This window comes from Haliotis rubra, unplaced genomic scaffold (assembly GCF_003918875.1).
Source record: "Haliotis rubra isolate DU_JTF1 unplaced genomic scaffold, ASM391887v1 Scf77, whole genome shotgun sequence".
NCBI classification, from domain to species: domain Eukaryota; kingdom Metazoa; phylum Mollusca; class Gastropoda; order Lepetellida; family Haliotidae; genus Haliotis; species Haliotis rubra.
This window is the reverse complement of record NW_025767490.1, coordinates 79,392-90,000: the sequence shown is the minus strand read 5'-3', so window position 1 is coordinate 90,000 and position 10,609 is coordinate 79,392. Positions and strand designations below refer to the sequence as shown.

General features: G+C 44.6%; 3 protein-coding genes across 3 annotated transcripts in view; all 3 read left to right on the top strand.

The window, feature by feature from the left end:
• Nucleotides 1–953, top strand: LOC124260587. Its single transcript, XM_046694909.1, has 4 exons — nt 1–48; nt 197–347; nt 440–717; nt 831–953. The coding sequence occupies exons 1-4, from the start codon at nt 1–3 to the stop codon at nt 951–953; spliced, it is 600 nt and encodes a 199-aa protein (XP_046550865.1).
• A 5,536-nt stretch (nt 954–6,489) lies between these two features.
• LOC124260564 (glutenin, high molecular weight subunit DX5-like) lies at nt 6,490–8,476 on the top strand. The gene is made up of 4 exons (XM_046694886.1): nt 6,490–6,689; nt 6,784–7,092; nt 7,217–7,700; nt 7,868–8,476. The coding sequence occupies exons 1-4, from the start codon at nt 6,490–6,492 to the stop codon at nt 8,474–8,476; spliced, it is 1,602 nt and encodes a 533-aa protein (XP_046550842.1).
• Nucleotides 8,477–8,862: 386 nt separating this feature from the next.
• The window catches only part of LOC124260560 (solute carrier family 28 member 3-like), a 40,153-nt gene continuing 38,406 nt past the window's right edge, over nt 8,863–10,609 (top strand). Inside the window, exon 1 of the mRNA XM_046694883.1 lies at nt 8,863–9,000. The gene's annotated coding sequence lies outside the window, so the exon portion shown is untranslated. The remainder of the gene's footprint in view (nt 9,001–10,609) is intronic.

Sequence of the window (10,609 nt, the reverse complement as noted above, 5' to 3'; positions counted from 1 at the left end):
ATGGTGAACGATGAACACAATCATCAAACTGTCACGAGTGATATTAAGGTAAGAGTTTAAATTCTTATATATGTATAAATTTTGTTATTGCCACAGATTTTTATAACAGATGCTTAATAAATGGAAAAGTTTGGAATTTTATAACAGATGCTTAATAAATGGAACCAAATGGTTAATAATTCTTTGCTTTTTGTAGGCGAAGGAGACGCTAGACAAGCTGAAGGTGAAGGCAGCTTCGACCCTCCAGCCCATGCAGTCCCTCTACGAAGAAGGCCTTATCGACATGAGAGATGGAAGTTGGAATGATGAGACCAAAGCCATTGTTACTGCCATGCCCACCTTCCCGGGTGCCCGGAGCACTCTCTACAGAGCCAGGCGAACGGTGATGCCACCACTTCCCCTCAGACGAGAAGACCTAGTTTCCCCCGGTGAATACAAGACGACGATTATGACAAGAGAATCCTTGGGTTTTCCACCGCCGATAACTTGTGTCATCTCTGCGAATCAGACACCATCTACGGAGACGGCACATTCTACGTGGCACCGACCATATTTCACCAGTTGTACACTATCCATGGCATGGTAGATGGGAACATGTTTCCTTTGGTATTCTTCTTCCTGCCAGATAAGAAAGAGGATACTTACACCAGGATGTTCAGACTACTTGTCGATGCAGCCGCGACCAGAGGTCATCATTTGGATCCGCAGAAGATCCAGGTAAATACAAATGAATGCTTCTTTTTTTCGGAGAGAATAATTATAAACCCATGCACAGTTTCTGTCCATTGTTGTCAATATTAGTATCATGATGTTCCAATATTTTGTTGCAGATGGACTATGAGGTTGCCGCCAGAAACGCCTCTGCGATCGTGTTCCCCCGAAGCGACTGGAAGGGCTGCTTCTTCCACTTCACCCAGTGTGTATGGAGGAGAACCCAGCAGCACCATAGTTAACTCCACCCCAATAGGTTGTGTAACAAAGGTGTTATTTTGCCCTGTATATTCAGTAACATTAATTTATGTATCTTTTCTTCTTCAGGTAGAGGACCTGTGGCTGGATACCTTGGCGACGATGCCAGATGATGACCGGTGCCGACAACTCGGGGACTACATGACCAACTTCTGGGTGGAGGGAGATCTGCACATGACGCAATGGAACCACCACAACTCAGATGGGCCAAGAACAAACAACCACCTAGAAGGATGGCATTCCCGCCTGAAGAAATACGTCGGCAAGGCTCATCCAAACATTTTCGAGATTGTGTCCTTCTTGTCACGTGAACAGACCAACACCGAAAACAAGCTAGTCCAGTATGCTGCTGGCCAGAAGCGTCCCTCCAAAAAGAGGAAATACAGGGATTTGGAGCGACGACTGGATAACATCTGTCACCAGCTTGAACAAGGAACACTGTCCGTGAGGCAGTTTGCTGATTCAGCATCCCACCTATTGCATTTAGGTTAAACTCTTTGAAAAAATGTATGCTATATGAACTTACGATGTATTTATTAAAAATGCTAAAATCTGTCAACTAATAAAAATCTGTCATCTGTTGTCATCTTCTCATTAGGTGCGCTCTCATCCGCATAATCCGGATTATCCTCCTCTAACAACACTTTGATCCTGCATTGTCCTCGTAATCCATTATTAAGTGGCAAAGTGAAACTAGTCTCAGGACGTCGACCTTCAGATTGGACCCAACCGAGGCGAGGTGAGGTGAGGTGAGGTGAGGCGAGGCGAGGCGAGGCGAGGCGAGGTGAGGTGAGGTGAGGTGAGGTGAGGTGAGGTGAGGTGAGGTGAGGTGAGGTGAAGTGAGGTGCCGCAGTTAAGCATGAATACCCCACTCAGACACATTATACTGACTCCCAGCCGACCATTAATGCTGAACGCCAGGCATCGACCAACAAGTACCATATTTTAACGTCTTTAGTTAACCACTACACCACGAAGGCGGTCTCCGTAAGTGAGTGAACAAGGGTTGGAATGTCGAACTACGCAACATCAGAACAATGGAGACACTTTATATGACTCATTATATGCAGGATCTGACATGGTGTGGCGGAGTAGCGGAAATTCGTGTACTTACACATGTAGTGAGCTGTTTCCGAGTATTATTATTCATCTAGGAATTAGCGATCTCCCAGGGAAACTGCAACTGCAACTGGAGAATAATTTATTCCTTGCTTGAGGCACTTGAGGCAACCGTCATTCCAACTACTCATGAAGATATGAAATGGTCTTCAGCAACCCATACTTGTCGTAAGAGGTAATTAGGCTCAAGCTTGCTGACTTGGTTGACACATATAACCTGGTCGTATAGCCTGGTCCAGACTCCTTTCGTTCTTGTTTTTAGTTTTACGCCGCACTCAGCAATATTCCAGCTATATGCGGTCTGTAACTAATCGAGTCTGGACCAGACAATCCGATGATCAACAGCCTGACCACCCGATCATGTTAGTCACCTCTTACGACAAGCATGGACTACTGAAGATAAATTCTATCCCGGATCTTCACTCCATTATTTACAGACTGACGTCATACAGCTGGAATACTGACGAGTGCAACCAATATACCAATATTATATTCCACCGCCTTACTGCATATGTAAACAAAACCAGTGAACATGCTCATCACCGCTATATTATCATCTAAATTTATTTTTGTAATTATTATTGTATGGATGTGTGAGTGAATGCTGTATCTATGTGTAAAAAACAAAAAAAACTCGGATGTGTCCATTTTCTTTATATACATTGTATAGATCTACACTTCTTATTCCGAGAATAAAAAACATTTTAGAAAATAAAAAAATATTATCATCTGAAGCTTACCTAGCCGTTGTTTTTACACGAATTGTACACGAGGTAACACGAATAGTAACACTAATTGGAAATTAAACAATATTCAATTAATTATACCTTCAATGTATCCTGTGGTGAAGAGGGATTTAACTTCGCGCGCAAACTATTTTACTTACATGGTATGCGTGCGTGCATGTGTGTGACGGCTACCCAACTCAAAGGCATTATGCAGACTTTGAGCTAGTCACCGGGCAAAATAATACCAAGTGCAAGATTTTAACATCTTTTGCCAGCCATTCCCCACAAGACAGGGACATAATAGACATTTCAGTGACGGTTCAAAACGGTCATAGAGAAGACTTTTGATGTGTTTACAAAGAGACGAGGATTTCAGAAGGATCCATGTCGACTACAACAAGCAAGAACACGACGGTTGTTACTTTTCAAATTCAAGCTTCGGGGGTTTCACGGTTTGGTTGATGTTGCATAAGTGTTTCCTTTATAGTATTACCAAACGAAGGGCGGTTCTGTCATGCATGACGTTTCCAATTTTAATTACAAAGCAACAACAGCTATCCAAGCGATCATGTTACCTGCCTGCGTAGATGACCTTGACCACTGAATAGACTGCATGGTTCAATGCAAGAGTACAAGCGTGTGTTTTGGCGATACCAAAATTAAATCAGGGAACCAGTTCTAGTTTTGAACAGGTACATGTCAAACGAGCGACATGTAAAATCTGACGCAACAGTGATACTTCACCGTTATTGTACTCGTTTATTTATTTTTTGAATTGATAAACAAGAAACATGTTTCTAGATTTAAATTTCATGAACATGATCAAATGCAAAAACACCGAGTGTTGACAGCTGTAATGTTCTATGTACATTTAGTCAATTGATTGGTGGACGATGTTTACGAAGGTCTCTACTTATACCATGGCCTGCAAATAATCGAATTTGGATCAGGAAAACCAGTGGTTAATAATAGGAACAATGATACTTCCAGCCGGAATTTCGGGATGTCATCACACTCTGTAACTATCCGACACGTTTCTCCCTCTTCTTTCGGAATGAAACCCGAGCCACTGACCCTCCGCTCATGCTCAATAAAACTATCAGCCTACCATATAATTTATCCCCCCCCAAAAACCGTATTGCCCGAGGGAGAAGCATACAACGTATTTACCTTACCGCCATGTTAAATGTACAAAATATATATTTTTTTTTACTTTGAAGATCGCTACCAACTATATTACATGTAAACAAAATGGCGTCTGCCTCTCAACAGTATTTTTGAAATCAGCGAAACATTCTGACAAGATTAAAACTGATATGAAAATGGTTAGTTATGTTTAAGTTGAGTGTTCAAACGATTCAATGTATACAATAGTTTAAATAAAGCAGTGAAAGTCGGTAAAATAAATGTGTACATGGTGAACTCAAAAACAGCTAATCGAACGGTTTTCGAACTCCGGGTATTATGAGGTCATATCATTTTTAGCGATACAGCTTCTCGGCGGAGAGTTTGGCGGTTACCGTGGCAGCAGGTAATATGTTTTCCAGTTGTCGCCCTCCTGGGAGGGGTGACCGGGAAACGTGTTAACGCTTCATTGACCAATGAAATTAAAGTATTTTACATGAAGGTAAGATAATGAGCCTTTAAGACACTATGATACATATATTCAGAATACGTAACAACTCAAAATCGTGCTGGGTTCGAATACCGGATGGGACTCAGCCCAATAAATAAGTACAAAAATCTGCACTGCACTGAGAAAGGTGAGGTGAGGTGAAATGGGGTTTTACATCGTGCTTGAGAATATTTCGCTCATATGACGACGTGCATGCGTGTGTATGTGTATGTGCGGCTGCTTGTACTAGCCCAGACTTAAGCTGGTTTTATAGTGCTAGCCCACTGAGATACCATGCCGCAGTGAAGCATGAATACCCCACTCAGACACATTATACTGACTCCGAGCCAACCAGTCCTTGTTGTACCCATTAATGCCGAGCGCTGAGTGGGTTACTGACTTTGTGTGCTGGCGATTTGGTGCCTAACTCTGAGGGTGTGGGAATCCCAGATGTGACTCATCGCAAGAAAAGTGCTAGAATGTGTACTTTCAGAAATGCAATCCCAAATATAACATATATTAAACTCAAAATCGGTTTTAAAAATCGTATTGCGTTGTTTATGTACGTACATTATGTAATTGTACACTAAGTCCTAAGGATCTTGCTTATGGCGTGCCTCAGGGATCGGTTCTTGGACCTCTACTTTTCACTATTTATACTTCTCCTCTAGGTGATATCGTCAGATCCTTCAACCTTGGACTGCATTTATATGCTGACGACACTCAAATTTACATTTACTTTCCTCATCAGCTGTGTCTTCATTTCTCACCATTGAAGAGTGTGTTGGCTTGTTGATGTGATTAAGAATTTTAGTTTATATTCATATCATGTACAAATTAGAGTTAAGAGCAGAATATTTTTATAAATTCATGTGTACCATTCCAGTGATGTGTGAACATGCATTGTACTGCAGTATGGGCCAATGGCCTTTTACTGAAAAAAAATTATCTGCCTGTTTGATTCTAAAATAAAACCCCCACACATTTGATTTAAACTAAATAAAATACTTTGCCATTGCTAGAAAAAGACTCAGGTAACATACAGCAGATGCTTATATGTATTTCTCATGCAGCAATGAAGTTCCGTTCGTATCCTGAAAACGGCGTCGACCACTATTCTTTTTTGGAGGCAATTCAAATTGCGAGTCAGTCAGTGAGTTTAGTTTTACGCCGCTTTTAGCAATATTCCAGCAATATCACGGCGGGGGGACACCAGAAATGGGCTTAACACATTGTACCCACGTGGGGAATCGAACCCGAGTCTTCGGCGTGACGAGCGAACGCTTTAACCACTAGGCTACCTCACCGCCCCACGATGATTGGTGGTATAAATCTAGGTGTATTCCGTGAGTGGCCACTCTCTGGTGTCTATCAAAACGCGGAAAAGTAGTCATCAACAATCAGAAACTTGAACTCGAGTATCCATAGTGTCTGCGTAACGGTATATGCATCTACTTTGTAAATTATCTTTTAAAATTCCGTACAAGTAACCATTTCCTACCTGTGGAGACAGCTGGTCGATAGGTCTGAAATATATGATAAATGTCGTACCTGCAAGCTGTGTAACTTACAACTTGGCGACGAATACCATTACTTACTTGTATGCTCGTATTTCATAAAATAAAGAGAGAGTTATTTAAACAGATTTATTATGTAAATCCAAATTATAATATAATTATATACAACATATATTTATACTATGGGACACATAGTCACAGCACTGCAATTGTTACTAGGAACTCTTTCATACAATCGATTTTCGATCATACGAAAACTAACTATATTAATATCTTGTATCTGTAATGCATTTGTAAGTTAAATCTGTAATTTATCGCACGTATATTCACGTTTGTAATATGTAAAATATCTAAATGTAATTTTCATGTACCACGGTGAGTGGTTAAAATGAAATAAAGGTTGATTGATTGATTGAATATGAAATCCTACTTGTTAACCTGTGGATCAACACCAGTGGAAATATGTTGTAACAGTGAATATTGAGGCGAATTATATTTTTGAGAACATGCATTTATATTATGGTTTAAATGAATATACATCATGATTGAAGATCTCTCAATGTTAAATTGTGCCGGTGGCCACTCAGTGACAACCAAATCGGGCTGGTGGCCGCTCAGTGACAACCGAGTCGGGCTGGTGGCCGCTCAGGAACAACCGTGTCGGGCTGGTGGCCACTCAGTGACAACCGAGTCGGGCTGGTGGCTGCTCAGGGACAACCGAACCGGGCTGGTGGCCACTCAGTGACAACCGAACCGGGCTGGTGGCCAATCAGGGACAACCGAACCGGGCTGGTGGCTGCTCAGTGACAACCGAACCGGGCTGGTGGTCACTCAGGGACAACCGAACCGGGCTGGTGGCCAATCAGGGACAACCGAATCAGGCTGGTGGCTGCTCAGGGACAACCGAACCGGGCTGGTGGCCAATCAGGGACAACCGAACCGGGCTGGTTGCCAATCAGGGACAACCGAATCAGGCTGGTGGCCAATCAGGGACAACCGAATCAGGCTGGTGGCTGCTCAGGGACAACCGAACCGGGCTGGTGGCTGCTCAGGGACAACCGAATCAGGCTGGCGGCCACTCAGTGACAACCGAACCGGGCTGGTGGCTGCTCAGTGACAACCGAACCGGGCTGGTGGTCACTCAGTGACAACCGAACCGGGCTGGTGGCCAATCAGGGACAACCGAATCAGGCTGGTGCTGCTCAGGGACAACCGAACCGGGCTGGTGGCCAATAAGTGACAACCGAACCGGGCTGGTTGCCAATCAGGGACAACCGAATCAGGCTGGTGGCCAATCAGGGACAACCGAATCAGGCTGGTGGCTGCTCAGGGACAACCGAACCGGGCTGGTGGCTGTTCAGGGACAACCGAATCAGGCTGGTGGCCAATCAGGGACAACCGAATCAGGCTGGTGGCCAATCAGGGACAACCGAACCGGGCTGGTGGCCAATCAGGGACAACCGAACCGGGCTGGTGGCCAATCAGGGACAACCGAATCAGGCTGGTGGCTGCTCAGGGACAACCGAATCAGGCTGGTGGCTGCTCAGGGACAACCGAACCGGGCTGGTGGCTGCTCAGGGACAACCGAATCAGGCTGGTGGCCAATCAGGGACAACCGAATCAGGCTGGTGGCCAATCAGGGACAACCGAACCGGGCTGGTGGCTGCTCAGGGACAACCGAATCAGGCTGGTGGCCAATCAGGGACAACCGAACCGGGCTGGTGGCTGCTCAGGGACAACCGAACCGGGCTGGTGGCCACTCAGTGACAACCGAACCGGGCTGGTGGCCAATCAGGGACAACCAAACCGGGCTGGTGGCCACTCAGTGACAACCGAACCGGGCTGGTGGCTGCTCAGGGACAACCGAACCGGGCTGGTGGCCAATCTGTGACAACCGAACCGGGCTGGTGGCCAATCAGGGACAACCGAATCAGGCTGGTGCTGCTCAGGGACTATCGAACCGGGCTGGTGGCCAATCAGGGACAACCGAACCGGGCTGGTGGCCAATCAGGGACAACCGAATCAGGCTGGTGGCTGCTCAGGGACAACCGAATCAGGCTGGTGGCTGCTCAGGGACAACCGAACCGGGCTGGTGGCTGCTCAGGGACAACCGAATCAGGCTGGTGGCCAATCAGGGACAACCGAATCAGGCTGGTGGCCAATCAGGGACAACCGAACCGGGCTGGTGGCTGCTCAGGGACAACCGAATCAGGCTGGTGGCCAATCAGGGACAACCGAACCGGGCTGGTGGCTGCTCAGGGACAACCGAACCGGGCTGGTGGCCACTCAGTGACAACCGAACCGGGCTGGTGGCCAATCAGGGACAACCAAACCGGGCTGGTGGCCACTCAGTGACAACCGAACCGGGCTGGTGGCCAATCAGGGACAACCGAATCAGGCTGGTGCTGCTCAGGGACTATCGAACCGGGCTGGTGGCCAATCAGGGACAACCGAACCGGGCTGGTGGCCAATCAGGGACAACCGAATCAGGCTGGTGGCCTCAAGAATATAAACCGAACATTGGCTAAGATACTAAGTCAACCGAACTTGGGCTGTAGGAACCGGGCTGGTGGCCATATTAAGATACTAAGTCCTACGTAGGAGATATTAAGTACTACGTAGGAGATAGTAAGAGCCAAAAAAAGCATCAACGAGTCCCGGGAATTGCTCTAGATCACTGTCCCTTTAAGGATTCAATGAAATGAAACGTCTACTAAAACGCACTATATTAAAGGTAACTTACCTTATTTACCAGCCTTTGTTCTCTAATTAAGCTAATTACGCTGTTATAGTCAGTGGGAGAAACTTGAATAACACGTTCATAATGTTATAAATACGCAAAAGCCTATACGTCCCAGTCACCTCTCTAAACATCAGGCATAGGTGTGCTGAGCGAGAAAGGCGCACTGAGATTACTCACTTCCGATCCAGGCTCACATAAACAAACCAGGATCAGATCGGCCCTACAATTCTGGATACGTGAGCACGGAACTACAGGGATTATTGTCTATAAACACATCGAGCACGGGCACTTAAAACGCAGCTAACATTGGTAAGTAAAACAAAATTTGTAAAGATTTCACGTTTTTTCACCTGACCTACTGCGTCTTTTATGCCCGGAGTAATGTCGGGAGGTTGTTTGCTGGTCTCGGCTTAGTAAACAGGTTTGGGAGGCATTCAGGCTACCCGCACTATTCATTTTATTTCTAACACACCGCGATATTTCAACTATCCAGTTCTAAGTTCTACAAGGCTGTAACATGTATTCGTGTTAAAATAGGTATTTTAATTGAATGACATGACCTGTTTGAGTCAACAACAGAGAGAGCACGAACGTTTGACAGGTAGTTGACGTATTCATCTAAATTTGGTGTGTTAATGGGCGTTTTCCACTTGGTCGTAATTGTTTCATGGATTTAACAGTTTCGAGAAACAGTCTGATATACACGGAGACCGAAAGGTACGAATGGGCAATGAATGCATTTATCGGATGTCTACAAAAAGAATTTATAGGCTTGAAATGCTTAGGTATTCTCCTAAATTAAATTTCTCCTCGGGGCGAGTCGTGTTGGGAGATCTTACAGACTTGCAGAGGAGGTGTTATATAGGTGTAGGTCAAATGTTTCGATGAGGGCTAGGCATAAGTATAAGTGTTTGGTGGTGTCCTTGGGGATGGGACCAGAGAAGCGTTTAAGTCTGAGGTCACTGTCTATATCGAATGGGATTTGATCCAACACATATACAATAGGCGAACCCATGAATGACTGGAGAGGGTCGGCTGTACTTTGCTCTATATGGACCTCATTTACATATTTCCATTCAGTCACGTTCCACGCGTCTTTTTATGACAGCCTTTATGACACAAACTGACAACACTTGCGTATTCAGTTGAAATGGTCTATTTTTATCGAAGCATGTCAAGGCGGTGGTGCGTTATGCAGCTACAGTTGTGAACACTAGCTGTAGGAGTATGCCGCCTTGAGGACGACCCAGCTCTTTCTAAACCTAGATTAGGTAATTTGGTTTAGTACCGATTTTGACAGTCCCAATTTTGACAATGAAATTTCACACTTCTGTAATTGCTCTAGCCAGTTGTCCCAATTTTGACAATGAGCTTACCGGTCGTCCCAACTGTGACAGTCCTCGGCTCACACATGTTAATTAATCCCTGATTAGCCAGTGATTGTGGGAGCTACTGTAACAGCAGCTCCGGATACGACTACGACTAAAACAAACCAGTTATCCCAGTTTAGGCAGTGGTCATTCTGTTAGTCCCAGTTAGTCCCAGTTTTGACATCACGCCTTAACTAGTCTGTGACCAAGACGCTGTCAAAAATGGGATACTACCGGTAATCTAATACAGATCACTGTCTCATACGTTACATTAATTCCGAAAATCCATGCCAGGCATAAACAGTTGATCTGTGATTGTATTCTTTTCATGTTCGGTGAAAAGTAGCATTTCTGATTATTGGCGTTATAACGATAGTTGCTAAAAGTTCATTACGTTTTCTGTTTTCAACTAATTATTATTGTTAAAGACACTTTATGCTATTCTGTTTTCAACAAATTATTAGTGTTTAAAGGCACTTTATGCATTTCTGTTTTAATCTAATTATTTTTGTTAAAGACACTTAATGCATTTCTAATAATTTGTTATG

Coding starts and splice junctions, on each gene's coding strand:
- LOC124260587 (XM_046694909.1), top strand. CDS start 1: ATGGTGAACGATGAACACAATCATCAAACTGTCACGAGTGATATTAAG. Junction 348..439: donor TGCCATGCCCACCTTCCCGG/GTGCCCGGAGCA, acceptor GGTGAATACAAG/ACGACGATTATGACAAGAGA. Junction 718..830: donor TGGATCCGCAGAAGATCCAG/GTAAATACAAAT, acceptor ATTTTGTTGCAG/ATGGACTATGAGGTTGCCGC.
- LOC124260564 (XM_046694886.1), top strand. CDS start 6,490: ATGATTGAAGATCTCTCAATGTTAAATTGTGCCGGTGGCCACTCAGTG. Junction 6,690..6,783: donor ACCGGGCTGGTGGCCACTCA/GTGACAACCGAA, acceptor GTGGTCACTCAG/GGACAACCGAACCGGGCTGG. Junction 7,701..7,867: donor GGGACAACCGAACCGGGCTG/GTGGCCACTCAG, acceptor GTGGCCAATCAG/GGACAACCGAATCAGGCTGG.